Here is a 27730-nt window from a genome sequence, read left to right on the forward strand (position 1 = left end):
TGTCAATTTTAAATTTCGTGGGAAAAATTCAACTTTTTTAAAATTTCATGATATTAGATGCCAATATCCCTATATAATAAGTGAATACACTTTAAACCGATTGAATAATGATTATTTTAACTAAATAACGATTATTTTTTCAAATTTTAATAATGATTTTTTTTTTAATTTACATATAATGATTTTACGATAAATATAAGTAAAATTATATCTTTACTTAAATCAACTTTATGAGACTCGATTAATTTCGGATCAATTATATCGGCTTATTCGATTAAATTTTCAATCCTAATTCTTTCAAATTGTCGTTATTTCTGGTTGGCTTCCGCTTGTTAATAAAATGCTGCATTTTCGGAGCGATCATATTGTTAGAACATCACTTGCTCTGAAAACAATTCGCCGCCACATTCACCCGCCGCCGCCGGAGCTCATCGCCACCAACAATGTCATCAATTCGCACGCGAAGCGCGGCAACCTACAACTTGCCCACCAAATGTTCGCTCAAATGCCTCACAAGAACATATTTTCTTGGACCATACTCATCTCTGGCTACGCCCAGCGCGGCAAATTGGAGCAGTGCTTCCGTCTCTTCTCTCAAATGCTGCCCCATCACAGGCCCAACGAGTTCGCCTACGCGAGCTTGCTCTCCGTTTGTGATCACCGCCACGGCCTGCAAGTTCATGGGCTGGCCTCAAAAACCGGCTTTGATGCTTGGATTTATGTGGCTAATGCTCTGATTGCATTTTACTGGAAGAATAGCTGCAGCGTTGGAACAGAGGCATGGAGGGTGTTTCAAGATATGAACTTTAGAAATCTTGTTACTTATAATTCCATGATTAAAGGACTTGGGATGCAAGAGCAGGGCCATAAAGCTATGATTTTGTTTGGGAAAATGCTTTCGGATGGGCTCGATTTTGATCATGCTACCCTCTTGAGTTTGATATCTTCTTTGTGTGTGATGAATGTTGGCAGTGAAAAAGCTATGGTGCTACAGAGTTGTTTGCGGTTGTTGCATTGTGTAAGCATTAAAACGGGTTTGAATTTGGATGTTGGAGTGGCAACCTCACTGGTCAAAGGATATTCGGCTCTTTCTGGCGATGTTGGTGCCTGTCGTGAGGTGTTCTTGGAGACGAGGGCTATGGATCGGGATGTTGTTCTGTGGACTGGTGTTATGACTGCATCTGTTGAAAGGGACCCTGCTCGAGTGCTAGTCTTTTTCAACCAGATGCGTCGGGAGGGGGATTTCTATCCAGATTGTTATGTGTTCACTATGTTGTTAAAAGCTTGCGCAAATCTGGTGACAGAGAGGGCTGCCGCTGCAGTGCATAGCCAGGTAGTCAGAGCAGGTTTCGTAAATGTGCTTGAGCTTGATAATGCTTTGATTCATGCTTATTCTAGGTGTGGTTCCGTTGATAATGCTGAGCAAGTTTTCTACGAGATGTCATCGAGGGATGTTGTTTCTTGGAATTCAATTTTGAAGGCTTATGCAGTTCATGGCAAGGCTGAGACAGCTTTGGATTTCTTCAGACAGATGAATGTTGCACCGGATGAAGCCACTTTCGTCGCGCTTCTCTCATCTTGCAGTCACGCTGGAATGGTGAAGGAAGGGACTAATATATTTGATACCATGCGTGAGAAATATGGTATAGTTCCTCAACTTGATCATTATGCTTGTATGGTTGATATTCTAGGGCGATCTGGCCGTTTATCCGAGGCTGAAAACATCATAAGAAACATGCCTATGCAACCAGATAGTGTTATCTGGAGTGCTTTTCTAGGAGCATGTAGGAAACACGGAGAAACGAAGGCAGCCCAGTTAGCATCTCGAAAGTTGCAAGAATTGGATCCGGACAACTCATTAGGATATGTTATGATCTCAAATATTTATTGCTCAGCTAATAGCTTTGGTGAAGGAGACTTAATAAGAAAGAAAATGGATAAAGCTGGAGTCAGAAAGGAGCCCGGTCTGAGCTGGACAGAAGTCGGGCATACACTGCACGAGTTTGCTTCTGGGGGGAAGCGACACCCACAAATAAAAGCAATACGCGCCTATTTGGATGAGCTACTGAGGCAGTTGAAGGAAATAGGCTATGTTCCAGAGACAAGTGCAGTCTTGTTTGATGTAGAAGAAGAGCATAAGGAGGAGCAACTGTATCTTCACAGCGAAAAGCTCGCTCTGGTTTTCTCTCTGATGAATGGTGGTGGTTCTAGCTGCAACGTTATTAAGATAATAAAGAACATACGCATTTGTTTGGACTGCCATAACTTCTTGAGATTAGCATCAAAACTTCTTGGAAAGGCCATAATTGTCAGAGATGCTAACCGGTTTCATCATTTTAGAGACGGAGCTTGCTCTTGCAATGACTATTGGTGACCGTAATGTTTCACTTATTGACTTGATAAACCATCTCAGAAAGTTTCTTGGTTGAAAGGTTAGCTTTCTTGGTGAAATTTCAATTCTAGTCAGTTTGATTTTTACAAAATTTGCTTCATTTGCGATGATATAACTAGATTATTGTTGTGAGGAAAATGCTATGCTGCAGAGATTTTGGATTGAAAATGGAGCAAGAAGAAGGTTGATTACAGCCATTTATTTGAAAGAAAAAAACCTCACAGAAGACTACTAAGGTAAACTAAATAATGTCTATGTGGGCGCAGACTATTTCATCACAGGACAATCACTTTACAGTCTTGGCCCTGATCTTGCAGTGGAATTTACGGCATTTGAACACGCAGTCGGTCATCCTCCTCTCGTCTGCAGCAACAAATGGCAGTTCATACGTTGCAAGAATCTGAAACTAAGAGATATGGGAGAGGAGAAGGTGCATACCACTAGTGAACTTGGCGCATTGATCGAGCATACATCCGAGGTTACAGTAATGATCTTTGGCAGTGGTGTCGGGAGGGAGACAATGCACCGGGCAGTATTTGATGCAGGCTGCAATACCGATGCCGCTTAATTTGCACTCTTTCAGGCAACGGTCGATGCAGGCACCGGGGGGCAAGTGAGCCATCGTCGGACGAACATTGAGCAATGCCACCACCAGCATCATCAGCCCCACAATTGTTTGAATATCTTTTCTGTCCATGGCTGGTTTTGTTCACACAATGCAGAGGAGGCGAGGCTTTGACGCCTTTTATACAGTCATTTACATAACAATAGTGTGTGAGTTAGCTTCTAATGTTGCAGTTGATTCATTTACCTTGAATGACCACCTCCAAGAACTTGTGATCACTGGAAACAACTGCTCTATTTTGTAACTGTTGTTTTTGGATTTTATTTAGAATAACAGTTCTATAATCATTGAGATATTTGCTCACCAATTCTTCAAATTGCAACTTTTGTGACATAATGAATACCTCACTATTTAAGGTTAATACAGAAACATCGAAATTAGAACATCATTTTTATGTTTACAAAAAGAAAATAAGTATAAGTTGAAATTGAACTTTGGAACGAATTGGCCTTCAAGAATCATAAATAGTACTGGTAGAAAATGGACCAAAATTGGAAGATAATCTCTCACGTCTATACCACAGTACAAACATCTGATCCCAAATCTCCAAAATTTCATCATAAAAAGAATAGTACTCTAATGTGAAGATGAAACTAGCAAGGGCCAAATTCTTCAAGTTCAAATCTTGATGTTGAAGTAATCTTGATCAAAATGGTGCAACCTAACATAGCCATCTTCCCCTCCACTCGAAAAGCTATGGATGTGAAAAGGAGAAAATCATTAGATTGAAGCTTAAAAAACATTCTCGAGATGTGAAGTAACGAGGAGAAAATCTCACCTCCGGCCGTCTGGATTGAACGCCAAGGCATTGATAGGTCCGAAATGGCCCTTAACACCTCCTATTTCTTCAGTAAGGATCTACAAAAAAAGAACGAGAACAAAAAATCAATAAAGAGTTCTTTACTTATGTAAAAGGTCACAATAATCTTGAATGTACATATAGCATCATGAGTTAACCTTGTCATAGAATTTGGCTTCAAACTTTCCAGCACGATGATCAGTTGTGGTAACAGATGATGCATCCTGACCACCTCCTAACACAATCTATAACACCAAAAGTCAAAATCAACGCTACCGGAAAACTAGCATCTATCTTACTAACATGTGGAAGATCAAAACAACATTTTGTAAGTACAAAAAAAAAGTGTGCAAATAAAATAATAGGAAACATAACATCGAAGCAAAATTTGATCTCGTTATCCAAACATGAATTACGTTCTGGAAATCAGTAAAATTAGGATGCTATGGAGTTTCAAACTGATATCTCAAAGCATAAATCCCAATCACAGGAGGCGCCTAAAGTAGGGTATGGAAAAATAACAAAGAAATCCAAGAGATTATACAAAAATCAAATAGATGTCTTTTTGGATGCTTACATGATCAAGAAGTGGAGACATTGCAACTGCATTCACAGGCCGTTCTGTCACGTAGGTTTTGACAAGTTTTAATGTTCTGGAATCCCAAAGCTGAAAAATGGGAATGGATCAGTCAATACAAGATGACAACAAGAACTATAGACTAAATTAAGGACATTAATATAAGCATAAACCACCTTTGCAGACTTATCCAATGAACCCGAGAGAAGATGCGAACTATCTGCTGCCTTTGCAAGTGATGTAATAGTTTTTTTATGGCCTTCATCCTTGTCAGACTCTTTTAGCAACTTTCCTGTCTGTAATTCGCAAACAACAAAAGCAGGATCGATTATTTTCTTGGAAATAAAAGCAGGTTAGGTGATATCTTTTGCACCATGCTAGAAAAAAGCAAATCAAATGTATTAAGAACTGTGTTTTAATTAAAATACTAACCTCAGCATCCCAGACACGAATTACTGAATCTTCACCGCCACTTATAATGGTAGTATTCAGGGGTCCCCAAACTGCTCTGTTTATTCTTCCCTGTGGTCCCTTAAGAGTGAGAACAGATTCACCACTCTCTGCAATACTAACCAGCGATAATTAGCCATCTGACCAATAATGAAATTAGAGTAACATATATGATGCTACATAGTTCAGGAACACTAACATCAACATTTAGGTTAAAAATTCATTTGTTTATTATTCTTCTAATAAAATTTCCAAATCCTTAACAATATCCTTATCACGCAGCAAATATTAAGGAGTTATTTCATAGATTAATCCCAATAATACCTAGAATCATAACTAATCAAAACGTATTAGCAAGCATACAGCTCAAACCAGGCAAGACATCATCTTGTGTCAACAGCATGATTAAATCTGGCTAATTGCTTATAAAAGAATAACTTACGGTCTTCTGGATCTCTAGCTATGCGTTTGATGTGAATAGCAGAGGGCAGTCCCATGAAAGGATCCGTTGTTATGACTGCAAGCTTATCACCAACAGCAAAATCAACAGACCTCGTTGGTGAATCAAAGTTAAAGGTGAAAAGCGGAGTTCCCGTTCTGACATCCCATAACTTTGCAGTCTGGTCAGCACTTCCAGTTATAAGCCTTGTGGAATCCCCTATACAACAAAACCGATTCATCCATTATTCAGATTACAAACACTCCATCAAAATCATAACATAACCAAGTCACTAACTAGGCAACCGAAAACATGAAAGAAAAGGTAGCAACAAGCAGAAAAATCACATCTTTTCTCATCCAAGATCTCGGTAAGATCCTTCGTTCAGCTACAACTACAAACTTACAGCTATAGCACAGCCAATACGAATTCAACGAATAAACCGCACAAAAAGCTAAAGCTATCACATTAATTTTGATAGCATCCATATGAGTTTATGAAACCTCTACAAAAATTGTCATATAAATAATCACTTTGTCGATCCAAAAACTCTCCTCAATTCAACAAACTTAAGCTAAAACAAGGCAAAAAAAATCACCCATCCATCACTAACACCATAAAACCACAAAATCTCAAAATTGCACTTATCTCCGGCATTAATTTTCCGTGCAATGAATTCAAAACAAAACTAATACTCCTAAAATCCTCTTAATTTCGGGTATATATCGAATTACGAGGTTCCGCCTCTCACAAATGGATAAATTGGGGGAAAATAAGAGATATTACTGGAAATGTCGCAGGTCCAAACAGCGCCGTTGTGGCCGCGGTATGTGCCGAGTCGTTCGCCGTTGTCGGCGAACCAGACGGTGGGATCGTGGTCCTTGGCGCAGGAGAAGAGCAAATCGCCGTCGCGGTTATACTTGAGAAACGTCAGCGGCCTCTCATGCCCTTTCATCAATATAGGCCTCATCTTTAATTTCTTCAACGTCTCTCTACAATGGCGATAAAACCCTAATTTGTCGTCTGAAAATGAGACCACTGAAGAAGAAACGGAGAAACCCTAAATCTATTTTTGTTTATATTTTATCACAATGACCTCAAAATTAAATTACATAAATTAATATTTACTCTAATTTTCTACTACTATGGTCAAATATAATTATATTTTACTTCGGAATCCCATTAAAATCTTCAACGAATATATAAAATAAAATGATTATTAATTTAAATGAATTGTCATATAAAATCGTTCAAATTCGTGTATGTTTCAAACTTTTAAAATAAGAAAAATGGAGCAATTCACAAAGTTTGAGATTTTTACGATTATCTCATCCTTTCTGACATATTACATGTTGATATGTTAGCCGACATGTGTTATCATGCATGACGTTGTTTTATCCACGTAATTTAAACCGACTTCCATAGCAATACGTAATTCACCGGAAAAAGGGAATAATAGGATAATTACGCAAATCTCAAACTTCATGATTTTTTTTTCGGGTGTTGAAAAGAGATGGATAAACCAGAATTTGATCAACATTTGTGATTTATTTGTCAATTTATCCATTATTATACACCAGTTGTCTCATAAAAGTATGAACTTTATGGATGACACGAATTTTGACGTAAAATTAATAAAATGAAGGAGATAGAGAGAAAAGGCAATTTAAAATTTCGTTAATAGAGAATGAAGCCTCACAAGATAGAAAGGTTTGTTAAAAATGGATGTGGACTAATCGTGTAAAACGGAACAAATGAAAATTAATTTTAAGAGCATGATAAAAAAAAATTTGAGAAAATTAATGTCCAAATAAATATTTAGTTGGTTGGGCCCAAAATATTCCGTTGGATACTCTCAATAAGAATAGCCCAAATTTAACAAAGAATGCATATATAATTAGCTCATTAAAAAGAATTGAAAAGATCGATTAACCATGTTTTTAAGATTTAACCATTCAAACCAAATAAGGTGATAGCTTTCTGCATTAAGCAGCATTTTGACAATCCAAATATGATCAAGACCTCCCAGCAAAGAATGCCAATGCTTTGCTTTAACTTTAAGAGCCCCACATAATTGGTTGCTAGAGAATCAAAGTTGATTTGTCAATTAATCACGAAATGTTGTGTTTTTGGCATATGATTTTTTATGAAAAGTAATTCACAAGATCATATATAATGGAAAATGATACAACTAATTGGATCCAAGCCTATTCTTGAAATAAACAACGCACACAAACCACCTTTCCAAAAAAATTATACACTTAGATTTATACTCCATCACTTATTCACGAAGAAGTGAATTTTTTTATCATGGGTATACATTTGGGTAAATGTTCTAGAAGCCCTCTTTCAAAGTCTTACCATAAATATTTTTTGTGAATAATGCAGTTTAAGGAGAAAAATTGTTCCATTGCATACAGCGGCGGAGGGAGGTGGGGTCGAGTCGTCCCCGTAGAACAGCCAGAAAATTCCTCCCAATGGGTCCGGACCCCACGGCCTCTGGAATTTTGTTCTTGACTCGGTGGCGGATCTAGTCATGGCTAATGTTAACAACATTAAAAAAAATTATACTCGGACTATATTTTATGTAGCATCATTTATAAATTATACTTACTTAATAATTTGGTCATATCATGATAAAATATTTTTGGATTTTTAAGTAAAATATTAGTTTTTGAAATTTGGTTCCACATTTTTTATGGTGTGATTTGATTTTGAAAAATCAAACATAACGATAAACAAATTATTTTCATATTACTAACATTATTATTATTTTGAAATTTGGTTTCACCTCTTTACTCATGTTTTATCAGTCTTTTACTTTTATTTGATTATAGCAAGTATATTTTTCCCTAATTTTAATAAATATGATCAATATATTTTTTATTATTAATTTAATTACCTTCCATTTTATATTAATGGATTAAATTTCATAAAAAGACCTTGAGTTTATGTTAGTTGTTCTAGCTAATCTATTAAACAAGAACCATAACGACTAGAAGAACGTGGGATAGTTGATGATTATTCAGACAAGATTGAAATTGATGAAAAAGAAATTAAAGTTGATCTCAGATTATGAAATTATATTGATAGGTTTGATGTGAATATTTTGTATCGTACACGTAAGAGCCAATTATAAGAGAGATATATTTCATTTGTAATATATTTATTTATTAATATATTTATTTTTCGTTTGACCCCACGATTTTTAATTTCTGGATCCGCCATTGATTGCATATGAATACTAGAGAAAAGAACATAGTAACATTTTTTTGTCAAATGAGAATCTTTGATGTTCAAGAAAAAACTGCACCATTAAGAATCAATTAAAAGATCGATTGATCATATCTTTCAACCATTCAAACCAAATAAAGTTGATAGGTTTCTGCATTTAGCTGCATTACATTAAAATGTACTTCACCTAGATGATCAGCATCTGGTGACAAATTAAATGCCCAATTATAACCTGGGCACTTATATATTATACATAGCACATTGATATTTACATTTCAAAGTTGTGGCAGTACGATCAAGATTTCCTAGCAAAGGATGCCAAGGGCCCAACTAATGCAGCATTGGTATATGTAGTAGGCTCGGAGTGAGTATAATCTCCTCTCTCATCCGGGAAGAAATCATTCTGGTCGGGCCCACCAACGACCGCACCTATCAGTGTATTTGGATTTGGATCCGAACCGTAGTAGTAAGGTTGAAACCCACCCTCACACCCGATCTCCTGAGAGTGAACCGCAACCGAGGGCAGTGAAGATCCTCTGTGATGAATCCTCTTGGGATATTTCGTCCCGTACCCCACCATGTAAGACATCTTCATTGGATTTTCTCCTAATATGTAGTCCACCTACAATGTACACATTCATAAAAGCAAAATTATATTAATTATATATGTAAAATGCATTACGAAATAAAGTTCAGTTGGCAAGACATTTCACCTGTCTCCTAGCCAGATTTCGTAGGGTATCGGGAGCGACAACAAGATTCCCATAAGTGAAGGTGTGGTTAGCCTTAGCCATGTACTTGGAGTAAGTTGTGAGCAAGAAAGTTATGGATGTCACATATTGTAGATTGCTAGCCCCCATCTTGTACATCAAACCACCTATAGTATATATCAATCACCAATTTAATTAAATTATTGAAATTAAATGAATATTGAGAGGCACATTTTGTTAGGCCAATTAATCAACCTGCAGTGTACTTTGTGGTGGAGGAAGGGGAATTAGGCAGTATTTTACACATGAAATCCTCTGCTTTCTGCCTATATCCCCCAAATGTCTCATCTTTATTCACTAAACTCTTCTGATAAAAAAAACAACATTTATTAAAATCAACTAAATCTTGATAATTTTGTCCCCAATTAACCAATTAACCAATTAATTAGTCTCACCTTTGCTAGGAGCACATGAGCACCAGCATACTTGTTGTCCCAGCTAAAAATGTCGACGCCGTCTCCCCCGCCCACCGATTTAAGAAGATCAAGATAATATGTTTCGTTGGTAGCCGTGTAAAGCCACCCGGCTCCCCAAAGCAATTCATCCTAACGACGACGACAACAACAATAATAATAATACCATACTATGAAATATATATCCTCGTGACATTAATATAATATAATATAATATACCGTGTAGCCAGAATAGGAGCAATAAAAGGGGCAAACATTAGAGCCAAGGAAGTCACTATAAGAGCCTCTATGCTGCATTGCAAATTGCAACACATCTTTGGCAGTCGACAGCAGCAGCTTCGAGTAGCCCTTGTCCACTTTCTTGAACACAATCGAAGCCGCCGCCAGCGCCGCCGCGGTCTCGCCGGCGACGTCCGAGCCCGGGCTTGTCGGCGTGACGTAGTAGACGCTTCTCGCCGTGTCCATATCCTCGGGCCTCTCCCAACACTTGTGGTCGGCGTTGGGGTCTCCAACGCCGACATAGAGCCGCCCCGGCGTGGCGCGGGCGCACTTGAGGAGGTAGTCGGTGGCCCACCGGATGGCGTCCCGCGCGGCCGGAAGCTGCGGGCCCAGCTTCCGGCTGTTTTCAATGACGCTCCACGACAGCAATGTCGTGGTGTACGCCATTGGCAGGTTGAACTTCACGTTGTCGCCCGCGTCATAGTACCCTCCGGTTAAGTTCACCTGTAATCAATTAGGGGTCAAGCCAAAAAATTAGTTTCCAAAATTAAAAATGGAGTTTTCCTATAAAAAAAATGGTACAGATAACTCATTTATCTTAAAGTTTTATACTCTCTCCGTCCATGAAAAATAGGACACATTGTGAATGACACGGATTTTAATGTGGAATTGGTAAAGTAAGAGAGAAGTAGTGTTAGTGGAATATGGGGTCCAAATTATTAGTAAGAGATAAGGGGAAAAAGTAAGAGAAAAGTTGTTGAAAACTTTCCTTTTCTGAATGTGCTCTATTTTCATGGATAACCAAAAATGTCAAATGTGCTTTTCTTTTTTTAGATGGAGGGAGTATTATACTTTATCAGTTGCATAGTAAAACTTATGATTTTCGGAAATGAGACTATTTTTTTTTATGGATAAGTATATATTTCATCAATTCTATTAAAAGCAAATTACACAACATAAAATGCTAACAATGCATAAGAAAAGGTGAAGTGCACTTACGCCGGCGAGGCTGCCGTCGGAGAGGCCGGAGCTGCCTCTCCAGCTGATATCCTGCGGCGGGAGGGGGCCGGACCTCTGGCCTTGGAAGAAGATGATGGATTTAGCAAGGGCATCTCTGTAATCAGGGTTGCATTGGACGCAGAGGAGAGAGACATTGAAGAAGATGACTAAAAGTAAAAATTGGGAAAGAGACATTGTTGCAGTTGAAGAGATGATGAGATAATTATCCAACTACAAAGGCTTAATTCGTTTATATAGAAAATCAATTCCTTTCTTCTTTGGATGCAATCAATATTCTATAATCCATTCCAGTCATGAATTCTTGCATGTATTTTGAATTACATGCAATCTCATTTCATGATTGGAAAGATTAATAGCAATCAAATACCTTAATCTGATTTATGTATTGGAGTTCTTGTTTCTTGGTTTAATTTCTATGGAGAAATTAGGTCTCCTTTTTTTTTAACATGAATTTGACCATTTACTACAAGTATCGTTATCCTCCTCTCCCGAAAATTTAGTAATTTGCATCATTTTTGGAAGGAAAAAGATTTTTTGACCACTAATGCAATCTTAATATCTTATGCTATTTTGGATAAAGAACAATTGAATTACGAAAATCAAATTTAATTCGGTATTTCTATTTAAGTACATATTCATATATCCAACATTCACAAGATTAAAATGGATTCTATGAATTCATTCGAATTTCAAACCTAATTATATGATAGCCATAATTATATTTAGATGGATAATTATGAACATGCAACTAAAATTGGGTACCAACTCTAGTACTATATCAAGAGCAACATTATCAGTATAATTATAGGCGACTAGTCCTATTTTGTCTTGGAATGGAGTCAATAATGACTTGAAATGATGCTGAAAACATCACACTAACGACAATATAAAAGTTAAAAAAAATATGATAGGACTGATTTTAAATTTATCAATGCAATTTTATGTTTATGTTTATGTTTATGTTTATGTTTGATGGAGTATATGTTAAATCACTCTTTGTTGAAAGAGTTTAGTTTGATGAGAAAACATTATGTGTTTAACTAGCCACACTTATCTTATAGGGACAATAAATAAACATGTCGTGTTCATGAAATAAATAAAATATAATGCTTTAAATTACACATCATCGTACCAGACCAAGAAAAATAAAATTGTAGTAGGAGTAATTGAAAATTTATTTTCGTCATCAATAGGTCATGGAACATCTTAGAATGTCAATGCAGTCCAAAATCCGTTAATTGATTCAAAATATTCCACTAGCACATAAATTATATACTCCATATTATTCTATACTTTACGAATAATCGGCAAATTCCGGTATATTCCCAATTGGCGATCTCATCTTTTGACTATATACAAAAAAAAAAAAAATACAATTCCATTACGTTGGTAACTATACAATAAATGAGAAATGAATACAAAGAATCATGTGAAAAAATTAGGAATCATCATCCATCGCAAAATTTTCCATAGAGTTGATTTCTTCGCATGATGACCACCATCATCATCATCATGGGGCATGATGACTCCATTGCGAGACATCAATGCTTTCATGGCATGAGACTGCCTAGACATGATCCCAGCCGTTGATGGGCTCTCCGATAAGATGATCTCATACCCATCATGATACTCATCCATCCCTTCTGCCATCACATGCCATACCATGCTTCCACTCATTATACCTCCACTTCTTGCATATCTATATATATCTCTATACACATTCCTCATGTACATGTCTCTTTCCTCCACACCAGCTTTGTTCCACTTTCCAAATTCAGCAATCACTAATGGCTTCTTCAATATGTTTCTTGCATCCTCATAGTGATTCCTAATCCATCTATCCATGAATTCCATTTTTTCATCCTCACTTTTCCCAGGTAGCCTGCACACATGAACTCTGCATTAGTATGATACTGTACGTTTTTACATTCAGGACATTTTTCAAAAGACCCCGTACTAATAAAGTTGGGACGGTTTGCATTCAAGTATAACGAACCAGGTATCTGGATAAGCATGGATGGTGGCGAAGTCGATCTCTTTAACAAGATTGCTTGTAATGAAATCAGTCCCAACTTGGAAGCCAGGATTTAGTTGTTCTCTTTGTGGAATGCTAGCTCCATAGAAACCCTCCATTCCTATTTCCAACAAATGGTTATTGTCAATGGATTTCACAAAAGTTGCCATTTCTTGAACCCATCCCTATTCAAAATCAAGAAAATGCATGCATATTAGGGTTTTGTGTGTTGTAAAAAATTTTCGCCCGTCCCACAACAGATGTCTCACGTTGAGTGTTTTTCCAGAGTAGTCGGTTTGGCAGCGTGGCTCGTTGATGAGTTCCCACGCCATGATGGTTGGCTCGTCCTTGTAAGCAACTCTAGTAATCGTGTTCAATCTTGTCACCACTCTCTGCAAATTAATTCAAGCCAATTAATCATGCCTATAGTTTTATTTAATTAAATATGTTACAATATGATCGAGTTTAATTAGTCATGCATGTTGTGACTCTTTATTTCTTACCTTAACATGGTTCTTGTAGTAATCTTTGATGAGTGGATTTGTGAAGAAATCATCATCATCACTAACTTGTGCTCCTGCATTTCTAGCCCATTTAACATACTGCGCTTTACCTCCAAAATCATTGAAATTATTCACCAAACTCAAAATGAGGCGAATTCCATACTTTCTCGCTTCATAAATCACAAAATCCAATCCCTATATAAATATATGAACACGTGTTAATCCCACGAGTACATTGGTAAGATAGATAACTCATCTGTCTTGAAGTTACTATACTACTAAAATGACCTAAAAATATGCGTTCTTAATTCTTATCATATTTTGTTTATTTATCGGTCTTAACAAACTTACGATACGTAACAATAACAGTACCTGAAAGACACGTTCGTCGTAAACACCTGGCGATATTTGGAGGGCGCGATCGCCTCCGTCTCCAAAAGCCCAAGTCCGGCACACGGTGAGCCCGGTGGCGGAGGCTTCCCGGAAGACTTCGGAGACCTTGTGGCGGCGGCCGGGGTCGGAGGCTACGTTCATCATCCAATAGGAATTGAAGCCATTGAAGAGAAACGGTGAGCCTTGGAGAAGGAAATTGCTTCCCACAAAATCTAGACTTGAAGGAAGCATGCGGCCGTGGCAAAATTGAGCTTCCAACAATAGGAACATGGCTAGAATCCAAGTAGTTATTGACCCCATTTTAGACTATTTTAATGAAGAAGGGTAGAGTGGATTGGATAATAATTAAGACAAGCTATATATCAATAATAATAGTACTATTGTAAGAGTTGAATTTAAAAAATTGAGAATTGTTGGCCGACCTTATAGTACGTGACCAATTGTGTGGATGCACGTGGACTAGGAAATTTAGCACTAAATTGAACATATGTAAGTATGTGTGGCCGACTCTAATTGGAAAGTTCATGTATCGTGTGCGTAAGAAATAGTTAGGGAGAAAATTCAAGAAGCCAATTAGTACTATGTATAAACTCATGTCGGCATTGAATATAATTAAATTAAAAAAAAGATGTGTTATTTTTATATTTTTCTTTTCTTCATCATAATTGAATCATATTTCTTTCTTTTATTATAGTTCATCCATTTTTAGTAAAAAAGAAACATAAATTCCTTTTACTCTTTGTTATTGTATATTTTATTATATCTTCACTTAAATTATGTATATCACTTTTTTTCTGTAAATTTTGTGTCCCAAATAATGTTCTAAGTATAATGAGATACAATGAATATTACGTAATTGTGTGAAATCAGAACTTCTACGTTGCTTAGTGGTTCAAACTTCTACTACTAGTATAATGTAAAGAGACGTGTTAACTAACTATCTCTAGATTAAATTAAAAATTAAAAAGTCTTAACTTGATTAGTTAGGCTAGTACCTTCTTTTTCCTAAGTTTTAGTTTTCATTTTTGCCAACTTGGGATTCAACCCAACTCATCTAATTCAATTCATTGTTCTCTGTTGTTTCTTCTTTTTTTATTTTCCTGATTTTACAAAAAAAATGATAAAGGCGTAGACACGTGGAGGTTGGTTAACAAGCTGCGATGACTAGTATATTATCATAGTCATTAGTAGGATTTATTATTATGATTCATTAAGAATCATTATCCTATTATATTTTCTTTTCTAGTTTTTTATTTGAAAATGTTGGGTTCAATTAAATAAAGCTTAATTCGAATAAACATAGAACTAACTAACTAAAAGTGAAGAAGAGTTGATGAAATCATCATTACCCTATGATTCCTTTGCTTAATAGGTGTAGATCTTTTCAACATTTTATTTATTTGCTTAGTTTAATATTAACTTTTAACATTTGTGATAGTGTATAAGATTTGTGTTGCAATAGTTAGAAGTTAAAAAATTAGTCTTTATTAATAAGTACATAGGCAAATCATATATTCTCTGATTTTCTCCAATAAATATTTTAGAAAAAATATTTATGTATTGAGTTGGTTAGAAAGAGCACATGTGACATGTGAATGTGATGATGGTCATTGTACATTATAAAAAAAACTGGCTAGCGACTAGCGAACATGCTCTATTTTTTTGGACGGATAGAATATTAATTTGCGAAAATATAATAACAATAGTAATTGACTGATAATTTAACGGGTAGTGATCAATGTATATTGCGTAATAACTGAGAATTTAATTTAAGTTATTGGGAGGAAGGGACTCACTAAATCAAATTATAATGATAGTATTTACTTCCCAAGTAAAGAAAATGTTGAAAACGTGAATTAAACAAACAAACAAACGTGACAAAGTCACGATTTAGTTTAGCCATTCCAGAATTTCGTATCCAATTTGAGATTAATAAAATTAACTATCTGCCACACGCCACATGTCCACACCTTCATTATGAATAAATTGTTTTAAGAGAAATGAATTGAAGCCCAAAAATTAGGATTTTTTGATGAAATTAATTAAGGCTGGTTTAATTGTTTTATAGATAGTAATTTATTTAGTAGGAAAGTTTTTGACCAAACATTAATTAATTTGAATTAATTGAATTTTCTTCTACAAATTAGATTTTTCAATTTGCCTGATTGTCTAATTAATTATACATATTTCCTTATTTAATTTGTCTATATTGGATGAATTGCAAGGCACGTTTTTAATGGGCAAGAATATTGTGAGTTTAATCCTCTCTCATTTTTCATTATAGATGAAAATTAAAGTTTGTTTAATTATTCAATTTTAATAGTTATTTCTTAGTAGGAAAGTTATGACCAAATATTAATTAATCGGCATTAATTGGATTTTCTTATACAAATTAGATTTCCCAATATACATAATTGTAGTTAATTAGCTTTCCTTCTTACAATTATTTCCCTATTTTCTTTGTCTATATTAGATTAATCGTAAGATACACTTACACTCAAGTTTTCCATTTTTTCTTCCTTGTTAATTGAGTTGTCTCTCTATATATTTCGTTCTTCTTTGTGACGATTTAGAACATCGTCCAAAATGGGGTCCATTGGTTTGATTGTAGGCATGTTAATGTTGTCAGTGAGGACTATTGTCTGCCAAGGCACAGTTCCACTTCAATCTTTTGTAGGAATAAGTGGGTCCCAGTTAGTTATAGATGGATCTCCATTTCTCTTTAATGGATTCAACTCCTATTGGATGATGTACCTCTCCTCCGACGCCAACGACCGCCAAAAGGTCTCCGCCGCTCTCCGGGATGCCTCCGCCGCCGGTCTCAGTGTCTGCCGGACTTGGGCTTTTGCGGACGGAGGCGATCGCGCCCTCCAAATTTCCCCGGGAACCTACGATGAACATGTCTTTCAGGTATTCATGATTACACAATAAACGAGACGCAATTACTTGCATTGAATTTTTTAAAAAATATATAAAAATTTAGGACGCAAATAAAAGCTACCTAATTTTTTATTTTTTGAAACACTTCCATTTGCGAACACCAAGAATAAAGACAACTTATTATCTTTAATTAAATTAATAACTATCCTTAATTAGCAATGGTCTTTAATTTTAGTGGATCTACATTTGTGTCTAAATACAAAAATTAATAATTTCCTTTTGACCTAGACTTGTGTCTAGATAAATTAATAATTTCCTTCGTCGAGATAATTAATAATACTAACGAGTGTAAATGTTGCAGGGATTGGATTTTATTATTTCCGAAGCAAAGAAATATGGAATTCGTCTCATTCTTAGCTTCGTGAATAATTACAAAGATTATGGAGGTAGACCACAGTATGCTCAATGGGCAAAAAATGCAGGAGCAACAATCAGTGGAGATGATGATTTTTACACAAATCAAATCATTAAAGATTACTACAAAAATCACATTAAGGTAAGTAAGTTATTTTAGATATTAATTCAAAAAATAATGCACCATATAGTATAAAGGAATGTTTAAAATTGAGAATTCTTTTTAATCTTTTGAATATGAATTCATCTCTTTTGCAGACAGTGATGACAAGATTGAACACCATTACTAGGGTTGCTTACAAGGATGAACCCACAATCATGGCGTGGGAACTCATAAACGAGCCACGTTGCGAAACCGACCACTCCGGGAAAACAGTCAACGTGAGTAATCGTAAATATATTATATACGAAATGAGACATTTATTGTGGGACAAACGAAGAATTGACTGAAAAAAAAAAGACAAAACCCTAATTCATGAATTTCTCGATATCGAATAGGGATGGGTCGAAGAAATGGCAAGTTTCGTGAAATCGATTGACAACAAACACTTGCTGGAGATAGGAATGGAAGGTTTCTATGGAGACAGTGTGCCAGAAAGAAAACAAGCCAATCCTAATAATATTCAAGTTGGGACTGATTTCATTTCTAACCATCTTGTTAAAGACATCGACTTCGCCACCATCCATGCTTATCCTGATATCTGGTTTGTTACTACACTTTCTTAATTTAGGTTTTTCTCACATTTCATCTTTACTAGTCATGTAAATAATAGGTCAAATTGCTATAGAAACATTAAGTTTGGTCAAATTTTGGCCAATCGTACAATTTTTTAAAAATTAGGCAATATACTCCGCATTTTTCTCAATTGTCTCATATAATCTCAGATTTGAGGAAATTTATTAATGAGGTTGCAAATGAAAATACTATGTGGCCAAAATGTTCAACTACTCAAACGACGGCGTTTAAATTTTATACATGCACGTGTCACGTTAAGTTCATAACTTGCAATTTTTAAAATTTACGAGACTGACCAGAATTTGACCAAACTTTATGTTTTTTTTTAGCAATTTTCCCTAAATAAAATTATCGAAGTAGTAACACCCCTATACGGGAAATTCGATGATTATATACTTGTAAAAATGGCTATAATTTGTCTACATGGATAGAATTTCCTTTTGCCACATGAAAAAAATGAGAATGTGGCCATTAACTTTATAGAATATTTTGTTGCAGGCTAAGTGGGAAAAGTGAGGATGAACAAGTGAGATTCATGCAGAGCTGGTTGTTCAATCATTGGCAAGATGCAAGAAACACATTGAAGAAGCCATTGGTGCTTGCTGAGTTTGGGAAATCAAGCAAAGATCCAGGGTATACTTTGAATAAGAGAGACACATACATTGGAAATGTGTACAGAGATGTGTATAGATATGCACAAAATGGAGGTACAATGAGTGGAAGCTTGGTTTGGCAGGTGATGGCGGAAGGGATGGAATCGTACGGTGATGGGTACGAGATCGTCTTATCGCAGAGCACATCAACGGCTGGGATCATGTCGAGGCAAGCTCATGCCTTGGGTGCGTTGGCTGCCAATGGGACTCATGGCCCGTCGCATGGGTTCAAGCCGGCCCATCGTCGTGGAACGCCATGAAAAGGTTTTGGGAACTGATGTATCTAGATTGGGGTTTGATTTTGGATCACATGTTTTGTGATAACAGGTTCATTGTTTGGTCATATTACCCTGTGAAATGAAAGGGATGAAAAGTTCATATTGCTATGATTGTTGTGTTTATATAATGATTGAAGTTTAGATTTAAAGAAACTAGTATCACCCACGTGTGCGTTGCACGACTTATTTTATTTTTTTCGTGGTAACTAAAATGAGAAACAATACAATTATATGCAATTTAAGATGAATAAATAAATAAATTATTAAAATAAAATTGCTATATTGGAAAATAAAAAAGAAAATGCTGAAATAAAATTAAACTTAACAGTAAATAAATTAAAAGAGAAAGAGGGGGGATGGAGAGAGCAAAACAGACTCGGTAGACTAGTTACAATATTAATTTTAGAAGCATAAATAATTATACAAAAGATGGCCCTATAATCACTCAATTTTAACTCATTCTGAACAATACAATAAAAATTGAAAATAGGGTTCATACTTCATACTCTGCGGCGGCTCATGTTCAAGTCTCATCATATCTCTCTTCTCCTTCCAATTTGTAAACAGAAGTATTGTGATGCTCCTTCACTTCTCACTCTCGGCCCTTGGAAAAAATCTCGTTAGTTGTCGCCAAATTGTCGTATCTTCGCCTCCGTACCTCGTTTGCTCTCTGAAGCCTAACCAAAAGCATATTAAGTTTGAATAAAGCATTTATGTTTCATAGTATAGAAACTAATCAAATATCAATAAAACATAAAGATACGGTATTTGCCTCAATCCTTAGCAGCTGCAATTACACCTGGAGATATAAACTTGTTTCTGTTAAGAAAACCCACATTGTTCTAAATCGGAATTCAAATATATGAGATTAGAAATGGAAATTTATTAAATGTAGAAGCAGAGAAAGGATATTGCTTCAGCCTCAGGAAGATTCGGGGCATCAAACACCTTGCAGACATATTGCTCGCCTTTGCCTTTCCTGATCATCAATCTTATGGTGGCTTCATGAGCCAAAACATGGCCACCTACGGGCTTCTTCGGATCTGAGTAGTAAGTATACATAAATTATTATAGATAATAATGATTGATATAACCACCCATTAACTCCATATTAACTTTAAATAACTTCTCACTAACTAATAATAATTTTAATCAATAAATAGCTTTTAATTAAAATAGTATTTACGTGAATATCCTCAAAACTCTCCTTTTATATTTTTATAGACAAGAGCCTATAATAATAACATTAAAGATTTGAGTTAATAACATTAAAGATTTGAGTTGAGTACAATACATACATACTGAACTAAAGAGTTTTAAGCAAAAAAAAATCATCAAATCACTAATTAATATTGTTTCAATAGTAGAGTAAATCAAAATTTGACAGTTTCCAAAAGTGATCCACACATATACACAACAACAATATGACCTCAACTTATTTTTTTATAGTCCCCATTAATGGGAGTTGCCAGTTTCTAAGAATAAAAAGAATTATCAACGATAAATGAATTTCATTCCACCCCCAAGGAAAAAAGAAAAAAAAGAACTTTCTAGAAAGGTGTCTATACCACACTATGCTACAAACTCGGTTACATGCTATTGAACAACAAAAACCTCACCATTTCGAGGAAAATACGCATCAAGCACAAAAAAGAGGGAACTCTTCAAGCCGCGGCAGACAATGACGAAGGATCTGAACCTTGAACACCAACTACAGAGACAGAGCAGGCGTGGTTGTATGTATAGATTACAGCAAGTCCAATAGAGGGGGTTGATCGGTTTTAGACTTCGTTTGGCCAGTTTGCCCTCGACTTCCCCTACCTCGCCCTCTGCCAACAGCAGTTGCAGGAGGTGGAGCGAGCCTTAGTGCAGTATGCTCATTCTTGTTGGAAGCAAATATTGAATCCAAATTTGCTGCCTTCTGACTGGAAGAACCTAAAACGCCGTGGTTTTGCTTCACCTGCCCAAGAGTGTATTGTGAACTCAGTCCACCATTGCTACTTCCAATGCTTGGTGATGAAGTGATTCCTTGATTCTGGGTCGGCATGCTGAATGCCCAAGATGGGGATTGAGTGTTCGAACCATTGGCAGATGTTGAACTGCTGTTGAGCCCATATTTATTCACTGATGATGTCGTGGAGCCATTGTTCATGGAGCCGGGATTATTTGTGGTGCCACTAGGCCGCGGTGGCCAGTTAGCAAAAGGATCTATATCATCCAAGTTCGAATCTGAGGTGCCTTTGTTTCCGTTTAGAATGTCCAAGCCACCAAATTGAGCTGCAGCGTTTGATGAATTTTTGGGAGGCCATTCAACATCAACTGGAGGGCATGAAGATGTTGGTTGCTGAGTGGAAGGAGCAGATGATTTCAAGGATAAGTTGCTCTGCGGAGGCTGATTCGGTACTGCAGACTGGGCAGCTGATGCTGCAGATGACGACTGCGGGGCAGTTGCAGCTCCCCTATTCGGTATCCAGTCTTCATCCCATGCTGAACTGCGCTTTGTATTAGATGGAGCACTAGAGACAGGTTTATTCGTTTGTCCTGATAGCAGTCCTTCAACTGTAGGTGATTGTTTTGGTTCCGCCTGTCCAGACTGTGTTAAGGTTACTCCTCGTTTTTCTTCTATTCTCCTATAAAGAGACAGGAGGAAAGTCGAGTATAATTAGCTGCATAGTTGCATAGTAGCAAGTTAACCAGCAGTGGTGTTAACTGAAGACAAAGACAAGGAAACTTCGAAGGTGAGCATAGCTACACAAAAGATGGCAATCTTACCTTAATACATCCTTGATGAAAAGCATATACTTAGCAAACTGCTGTACATTCAATTGTTGGGTGGTGAGAAGAGGTATTAGTAGTGGAAGAACATGCACCGCTGCGAATTCAACTCCATACTGGTACAAAGAAGTAAATTTACGGAGGTAAGATTAAGAGTACTGTATTGATAAATTCATTCAAGATCCACCAAGACAGTGAAAAACACAGACCTGCTTCAAAATTGCATTTGCAACCCCAAGGGTACACATAAGCGTTGGAGCAGAATGATCAACAGCTGTGCATCGTTGAATAGTTTGCAAGATTTCTAAAACAGCATTCTTATCTAGTAACTGAACCATGTCACTTAAACATAAGAGGGCATTCACTCTCACCTGCAATTTGAATAAAAACTTGTGAATCTGTGTCCAGTAGAGTCTAACAAGCTAAAATTTCCTGTAGTTGGAATACAAAACATTCACCGACATCACATACCGCTGCAACAGTTGTTCTGAGGGCCAAACCATGAACACGGGGCAGGATAGCTTTCGTCACCAGCTGCAAGATGGAAAAAGAAATGAAGAGATAAAAATTGTGAATAGTTCCATTGGGAAAAGCAACTGAAACAAAGAGCACTTCCAGAAATCAATTACCTGAACATCTAGTTGTTTTGCAAGTGAAACAGTCTTTTTGAGAACTTCCTCTTGCAAGCGAGCATCCGTATCATCATAAGCTCGAACAAGCATCGGAAGAATATGTGAAACAAGGTGCTCCTGACTAGCCTGCCAGGTGTAAAGAAGAAATTAGTAATAAATTTATCTTTCAGGGTATAAGCAAAAAGATTCGATAATAGTGATGTGGTGCATAAATGGTAGTTTAGTAGATATTTGCTACCTTGTGGATAATAAGCTCAGCATGCTTGACAAGCAGCAATAATGTCTCACCAGCAGCTGCACTAAAGACAGGTACAAGAGCTGGTAGAGTTGATTGCTCAAAGTCATTTTTGTCCTACAATAAATTTTACAACATAAGCCTATAGTCTCGAGCCTGATGCTAAATGATTATTCAAGTCACAAATTCATCATGCAAAGGAAAAATCAAATCTAATTCCAAAACAGAAATAAATCATGCCAAAGGCTTCAGAATAAAATGATGAATTAATACTGTACCTGTGACTCCGCTATTGTCAGAACCATAGGCAGAATCATAGGTTGCATCACCAAATTTCGGAGTTCAGCACAAAGTGGGGGGAGAACCTGTGTACAGAATGCAATCCAAGGATAAATTTTTTTAACTTGTCCAAACAAAAAACATTTTGAAAAACTAAGTACACCCATATTAAAAGGAAGACAGAGCTTACTTCTGACATCATGTTAAAGAAACCATAAGACAGATACCATGACTTATAATGAAGTGTAAATTTAAGGTTAAAAAAACTTAAATTAGTCAACATCTGATTCTCTATGAAGTATAATGCATTACTTGATCTATATCTACTTGATCTGTATCAACATACAATAACAGATTTTTTTCCAAATTGAATAGAATTGAAGGAAATAAAATATTCAAACCTTGTACCGCAAAACACGGGGGTCGAAATCTTTCCACATATCGGATAAAGCTTTAAGAAATTCAGTTTTCTGCATGTTATCTCTCTCCTGGAAGTAGTCAGAGAAAATTCCAAATTAAAAAACTTCTACTATGTAACTTTTAATACCAAGTCCAAGCTGAGGTAAATAATGGATTACATACAAGCAAGTGATCCAAAAAGCGAAGAGCACGCAACCTTGTATCCTCACGAAAAAAAGATGAACCTGCAATTGCAAATAAGAACGGGATATTTGATAAAACAAATCAAGTAATGCATGAAATTTTTACATACACTGTACTGTCAGCATGCCCTGAAACAACAAATAAAAAATGATATCTAGCACCTTAACATTCACCATCAGAGATTTTGTTGATATACTAAACAACTATAACCAAACAGAGTAAATCCTAACCTGTGAAATCCAATGCAGTTGGCCTTGAAGCCTCATTTGTTGAGAGCATTCTCTGCAAATCTGGGACTAGCTCCCTCGGAATTTTTGTAAATGCCTCATTTGTCAGGTACGTTAAACTATTCATGTACTGCCAAAAAGCAACCAGCCAAGAAAAATTATTCTCTAAACAAGCACATGCTTGTGGAAAACCCCCAAAATGTCTGGAAAAACCTATAAAACTTACAAAGACAAAGACAAAAACACAGCATCCCTAATTTCATTTCTTGATATATAAGTGGCCAGGAGAGGCAGTGCAGCATCCTAGAAAACCAGAATATATAACTACATGCTTAACATAGTAGAGATGATATACTCAGTCCTGACCAAGTTACGTATAGAGGCAGATATTTTCTTATTCCTTAATAAAGGTTTTATATCAAAATCAGAAGATGTGCAGAATGAGATGTAAATAAAAGCACATGATATTAGCAGGAAAACATCAAAACTTAAAAAGGAGCATCTATTTCCTGATGTCAAAGCTCATAACAAACAATCAGCAATGCAGCATTGCCAAAGTTCAAAGATAGTAAAACTTACCATCTTCACATTGTTGTTACAATCAAATAACGGTTTCCGAGCCACCAAGTGGTAGGCAAGGCATGCAAAACTGAAAATATCAGCAGCAGTCCCAACCGAAGCTGTTTTACTCCGTACCAGTTCGGGGGCAGTGTAGTTTATTGATGGCTGCAAGGGCAGTATAGAATCTTCTACATCGTATTCCTGTTAGCAAAGCCAGTTAAGAATTCAGTAATGCATGATTCAAACTCGCAATAATCCAGACAGTCCTCAAAACAAAAGGAAGCAAATATTAGTAGAAGAGCACTAGCAATTGCAATACGAAAAACTGGGTCAAGTGGACAACAATATAGAGAATACTCTAAGAAAATGGATCAGGGTAGATTCTCAGTTTATGCCTTCTAAATTACTCCAACAATAAAACAATGCCTGATGTCGAACAAAGTTTTAATTCCTATGAGAGTATTATCAACAAAAGGCATCATGGAGGTGGAACCCTGGCAGTGCAGAACTGCAGATATATAATAATTGCATTCATGGAGCTTTTTTGCTAGGATAGCTACAATTAAGAGATTGAGAATGCTGTAAAGCCATATTTATTTTTTAATTCTTTTACTTGTTTTATGGGCAATATCACCAAGTAACTACTAGAAGTAGATCCTCATATATAAATATTCTTTCATAAGACAAGAATATTATAAAAATGGTGGAATACAAGCCAACTAAAAGCACAAAATACTGCATATAATATATCTAGAGAGTGCATAGAACACAGCAGATAAACATAATCCACAAGAGAGTTGAAAATAATATCCATATTTGCCAAAAATTAACAAAAATTGATGACTCACAGCGTAATGGAATGCTTGCACACTAGCAGAATCACTGGAAGACTGATCAGCTGAAATGGAAAAACCAAAGCCACCAAGCTTCCAAGCTCCATTAGACGTAATAAGGATAGTCTGCCACATAGAGAAAGAACATCAGTTTAACCATAGGCACAATGTAGCCGCCCGAGACAGGATGGCACCGATGCCAAGTGAACAGGCAATTAGTACACAAATGATTTAAAATATCAACCAGTTCGTCATGGAAAACTTTCTACAGAGTGTTTTATAACCATGACATGTAGGACATGTTTACATCACAAGCTATTTAATTGGAAGCAAGCATTAAAAGATGAACCTTACTTTATCAGAATATATATACTGAATTATATAATTTATAAGTCGCAACAAGTTAGGTTCCTGGCCAATTTCAGAAACAGAGGTATAGAGGAGGCAAAAATGACAAAGAAGCACATGTTAGACTGTGTATGGTACAACACAAAATTCAATTCTATGCCTCCATATAGCGCCAAGAAATGAAAACTGCATATCAAAGAGATGCCTCTAAAAATCGTACTGGTATACACTGACGGTTATAACTTCTTCTATTCCACAAACTCAAAAGACGAAATTTTAAATTAACAGAAAATAAATGACAATCCTACAAACACAATGAATGGAAGTCATTTGTATTATACTGTATTGAAGAAACTACCTCCGGAGATATAGCCCGGTGGATAAGATGTGCATTATTATGAAGAAAATCTAATGTCTCTGCAATCTGGAGCAGACCATGCTTAATCTCCAATATTCCCATTTCCTGCACCAGATACAGTCTATCAATCAGAACTCGCAAGAAATAGCACAAGTATGAACACGTTCCTGAATTGCAACTATATTTAAACTACCAATTGGAAAAGTGCAATAAAAAAGGGATAATTTAACGGAGTTGATAGTGCAAATGACTGAAATGAGTACTAAGCAACAAAATTTATTCAATTCTCTCATCACATTTAGTGTCGTTAAAAAATCCTCTCTTCTTCCGTAAAGAACACCTAGCCAAAAATTAATTAGTAGTATTTCCAAATTAGCATCCATTATCCAGCTGAAATACCCAATACGACAATCCAAACTCAAAAAAACTAATCCTCAACTTCAGGAAAACCTAAATTGCTGCAATTGAAGACCATACCATCCCCTTGAGCTCCTTAGGAACTGTGGCGATATTCTCCACATTCCCCAGCGCATTGGCTGCCGACGCAAACAGCGGCTCCGTGACCATGGCCATCGTACTCTTACTCTCATCCAGCGCCTGGACCACGTGCACTACCCCAGGGTGCCTCAGCCTCACGAGCCGGGCCGCATCGGCCCGAATCACATCCAGAAACGAATCCTCCGCAGCCTTGGACAGCCCGGCCCGCTGCCGAGCCTCCGAAAGCGCCTTTTTGTCCAGCACCCAAACGCACACGGTAGGGTAGACCGCCGGCGCGTGGCCGTCTCGTGACTTGGCGGAGTACAATTTCCAGGCGAGGCCGGGCCCCGCCGATCCGATCTGATCGAGGAGGTCGTATTCCTGCATCGCCCTGGGGAGGCCGGTCACTTCCTGCACTGTGGTTTGCACGGTCTTCTCGATCACGGCCGACGCCTTCGCGAAGGCCTGCGTCAAGGTTTTCATATTTAGGGACATTTCTGGAATTTGGGGGTTTTTGGCAAGGGTAGTTCGGGGATGAAATTGGCGGTGGAAGAAGCGGCGGCGGCGGCGGTTTTGGAGAGAAGGATTGGAATTTGGGGATGATCGGAGCTCAGATCTCACCCTCTCTCTCTCTTGCTGTTGAAGGAAGAAGAAGAAGACTTGTGTAATTGATTTTTCTACATGGCGTCGAAAACAAAATGATAAATGGAACCGAATGCCACGTTGGAATTTTGTGGGGTAGTTCGGTTATCTGATTTTTGGTCCCTCAACTTTTAGGTTTTATGTATTTTAGCCCACTTTCTTTTGTTATTAAATATGTACTCCACATTTTGTATTTTATCGTGGATTTCATTTTCCTTATGTCGGTGGTGTGGAACTTGGATTGATTCAATTTCTGTTTTCAATATGAGTCAAGGTTTGTGTTAAAATGACAACCCCTCTTAAAATGACACCGTGACATTATTTATACAGCAATATTACAAACACTATACAGCAATCTATAGATTGTTGTATAGTGTGTTGGATATTGCTGGACAAGAAATATTGATGTATAAAGACCAGCAAATGGCTGACGTCTTTTTCAGTTTTTTTTTTTTTTTGCCACGTGACAGCTTATTATTCGTTCACGCGTACAAATAATTGGCTAGAAATGGTGATATGATGTTATTTTAAGGGGGGTGGCATCCTAATATCTTAGTATGCCATATGAGTAAATATACTTAGTTGATGGAAAATGTATCTCATGGGTAAATAAATAGTCTATTTGGATCCATTCATCAAAATTAGTTTATAAGTAGAATTTAATTATGGAACATTTTTATCTTTATGAGTTGGATGTGGATCTCTTTTTCATGAGTAGTACTTCAAAAAATTTTACTCTCTGTCTCTCTCACTTATTTCATCAATGTTTACATTAAAATTTGTACTCATTTATAGCTAAGATTATTTTTCATAAACGGATGAAGTGTTCATTATTTGTTTTTCAGTCCAAAAAAAAAAGAGAGTTGCAAAAATAAATTATTCAAAAAAAACGAAAATTGAACACTGTCTATGAATTCCTAATAAATTAATTGGTGCACACTACGTATGAAT

General features: G+C 36.5%; 7 protein-coding genes and 1 long non-coding RNA gene across 8 annotated transcripts; 2 read left to right on the forward strand and 6 right to left on the reverse strand.

The window, feature by feature from the left end:
- Positions 1-218: 218 nt before the first annotated feature.
- Positions 219-3073, forward strand: LOC125222315 (Tetratricopeptide repeat (TPR)-like superfamily protein). Its single transcript, XM_048124846.2, has 3 exons — positions 219-2432; positions 2544-2628; positions 2710-3073. Exon 1 carries the CDS (start codon positions 341-343, stop codon positions 2372-2374), a length of 2034 nt encoding a protein of 677 aa, XP_047980803.1. The 5' UTR covers positions 219-340; the 3' UTR covers positions 2375-2432; positions 2544-2628; positions 2710-3073.
- Positions 2534-3089, reverse strand: LOC125222318 (protein TAP1-like). Its single transcript, XM_048124849.2, has 2 exons — positions 2831-3089; positions 2534-2755 (listed from the first exon to the last, which is right to left on the reverse strand). Exons 1-2 carry the CDS (start codon positions 3087-3089, stop codon positions 2679-2681), a joined length of 336 nt encoding a protein of 111 aa, XP_047980806.1. The 3' UTR covers positions 2534-2678.
- Positions 3090-3461: 372 nt separating this feature from the next.
- Positions 3462-6340, reverse strand: LOC125222317 (eukaryotic translation initiation factor 3 subunit I-like). The gene is made up of 8 exons (XM_048124848.2): positions 6069-6340; positions 5286-5501; positions 4826-4953; positions 4570-4689; positions 4394-4483; positions 3975-4061; positions 3796-3875; positions 3462-3711 (listed from the first exon to the last, which is right to left on the reverse strand). Exons 1-8 carry the CDS (start codon positions 6250-6252, stop codon positions 3636-3638), a joined length of 981 nt encoding a protein of 326 aa, XP_047980805.1. The 5' UTR covers positions 6253-6340; the 3' UTR covers positions 3462-3635.
- Positions 6341-8597: 2257 nt separating this feature from the next.
- LOC125224263 (endoglucanase 9-like) lies at positions 8598-11344 on the reverse strand. The gene is made up of 6 exons (XM_089068217.1): positions 10918-11344; positions 9919-10422; positions 9682-9831; positions 9482-9593; positions 9230-9393; positions 8598-9138 (listed from the first exon to the last, which is right to left on the reverse strand). Exons 1-6 carry the CDS (start codon positions 11110-11112, stop codon positions 8812-8814), a joined length of 1452 nt encoding a protein of 483 aa, XP_088924343.1. The 5' UTR covers positions 11113-11344; the 3' UTR covers positions 8598-8811.
- An 895-nt stretch (positions 11345-12239) lies between these two features.
- On the reverse strand, positions 12240-14163 carry LOC125220489 (mannan endo-1,4-beta-mannosidase 1-like). Its single transcript, XM_048122658.2, has 5 exons — positions 13828-14163; positions 13456-13650; positions 13222-13344; positions 12935-13137; positions 12240-12820 (listed from the first exon to the last, which is right to left on the reverse strand). The coding sequence occupies exons 1-5, from the start codon at positions 14146-14148 to the stop codon at positions 12364-12366; spliced, it is 1299 nt and encodes a 432-aa protein (XP_047978615.1). The 5' UTR covers positions 14149-14163; the 3' UTR covers positions 12240-12363.
- A 2274-nt stretch (positions 14164-16437) lies between these two features.
- On the forward strand, positions 16438-18920 carry LOC125221504 (mannan endo-1,4-beta-mannosidase 5-like). Its single transcript, XM_048123623.2, has 5 exons — positions 16438-16758; positions 17090-17284; positions 17401-17523; positions 17641-17846; positions 18377-18920. The coding sequence occupies exons 1-5, from the start codon at positions 16462-16464 to the stop codon at positions 18789-18791; spliced, it is 1236 nt and encodes a 411-aa protein (XP_047979580.2). The 5' UTR covers positions 16438-16461; the 3' UTR covers positions 18792-18920.
- A 204-nt stretch (positions 18921-19124) lies between these two features.
- LOC148933012 (uncharacterized) lies at positions 19125-19851 on the reverse strand. Its single transcript, XR_016137038.1, has 2 exons — positions 19582-19851; positions 19125-19486 (listed from the first exon to the last, which is right to left on the reverse strand). It is a non-coding gene; the product is annotated as an uncharacterized LOC148933012 (long non-coding RNA).
- Positions 19852-20140: 289 nt separating this feature from the next.
- On the reverse strand, positions 20141-26819 carry LOC125220488 (SCY1-like protein 2 A). Its single transcript, XM_048122657.2, has 14 exons — positions 26138-26819; positions 25661-25765; positions 24970-25080; positions 24140-24322; positions 23564-23690; positions 23313-23374; positions 23132-23218; positions 22730-22816; positions 22455-22568; positions 22214-22342; positions 22056-22118; positions 21794-21955; positions 21582-21700; positions 20141-21439 (listed from the first exon to the last, which is right to left on the reverse strand). The coding sequence occupies exons 1-14, from the start codon at positions 26630-26632 to the stop codon at positions 20557-20559; spliced, it is 2727 nt and encodes a 908-aa protein (XP_047978614.1). The 5' UTR covers positions 26633-26819; the 3' UTR covers positions 20141-20556.
- Positions 26820-27730: the final 911 nt, after the last annotated feature.

Source organism: Salvia hispanica, chromosome 1, assembly GCF_029641045.1.
Source record: "Salvia hispanica isolate PSC_SH4W2 chromosome 1, Shi_PSC_v1, whole genome shotgun sequence".
Taxonomy (NCBI): domain Eukaryota; kingdom Viridiplantae; phylum Streptophyta; class Magnoliopsida; order Lamiales; family Lamiaceae; genus Salvia; species Salvia hispanica.

Coding starts and splice junctions, on each gene's coding strand:
- LOC125222315 (XM_048124846.2), top strand. CDS start 341: ATGCTGCATTTTCGGAGCGATCATATTGTTAGAACATCACTTGCTCTG.
- LOC125222318 (XM_048124849.2), bottom strand. CDS start 3,089: ATGGACAGAAAAGATATTCAAACAATTGTGGGGCTGATGATGCTGGTG. Junction 2,756..2,830: donor ATGCGCCAAGTTCACTAGTG/GTATGCACCTTC, acceptor TTGTTGCTGCAG/ACGAGAGGAGGATGACCGAC.
- LOC125222317 (XM_048124848.2), bottom strand. CDS start 6,252: ATGAGGCCTATATTGATGAAAGGGCATGAGAGGCCGCTGACGTTTCTC. Junction 4,484..4,569: donor CATTGGATAAGTCTGCAAAG/GTGGTTTATGCT, acceptor CCCATTTTTCAG/CTTTGGGATTCCAGAACATT. Junction 4,062..4,393: donor TGTCTCCACTTCTTGATCAT/GTAAGCATCCAA, acceptor TTGGTGTTATAG/ATTGTGTTAGGAGGTGGTCA.
- LOC125224263 (XM_089068217.1), bottom strand. CDS start 11,112: ATGTCTCTTTCCCAATTTTTACTTTTAGTCATCTTCTTCAATGTCTCT. Junction 9,594..9,681: donor CTCATGTGCTCCTAGCAAAG/GTGAGACTAATT, acceptor TTTTTTTATCAG/AAGAGTTTAGTGAATAAAGA. Junction 9,394..9,481: donor CACCACAAAGTACACTGCAG/GTTGATTAATTG, acceptor TATATACTATAG/GTGGTTTGATGTACAAGATG.
- LOC125220489 (XM_048122658.2), bottom strand. CDS start 14,148: ATGGGGTCAATAACTACTTGGATTCTAGCCATGTTCCTATTGTTGGAA. Junction 13,651..13,827: donor ACGACGAACGTGTCTTTCAG/GTACTGTTATTG, acceptor ATATTTATATAG/GGATTGGATTTTGTGATTTA. Junction 12,821..12,934: donor CATGCTTATCCAGATACCTG/GTTCGTTATACT, acceptor TCATGTGTGCAG/GCTACCTGGGAAAAGTGAGG.
- LOC125221504 (XM_048123623.2), top strand. CDS start 16,462: ATGTTAATGTTGTCAGTGAGGACTATTGTCTGCCAAGGCACAGTTCCA. Junction 16,759..17,089: donor ACGATGAACATGTCTTTCAG/GTATTCATGATT, acceptor TAAATGTTGCAG/GGATTGGATTTTATTATTTC. Junction 17,524..17,640: donor ACTCCGGGAAAACAGTCAAC/GTGAGTAATCGT, acceptor GATATCGAATAG/GGATGGGTCGAAGAAATGGC.
- LOC125220488 (XM_048122657.2), bottom strand. CDS start 26,632: ATGTCCCTAAATATGAAAACCTTGACGCAGGCCTTCGCGAAGGCGTCG. Junction 23,219..23,312: donor GCTTTTTGGATCACTTGCTT/GTATGTAATCCA, acceptor GACTACTTCCAG/GAGAGAGATAACATGCAGAA. Junction 22,569..22,729: donor TGACAATAGCGGAGTCACAG/GTACAGTATTAA, acceptor AATTTATTGTAG/GACAAAAATGACTTTGAGCA.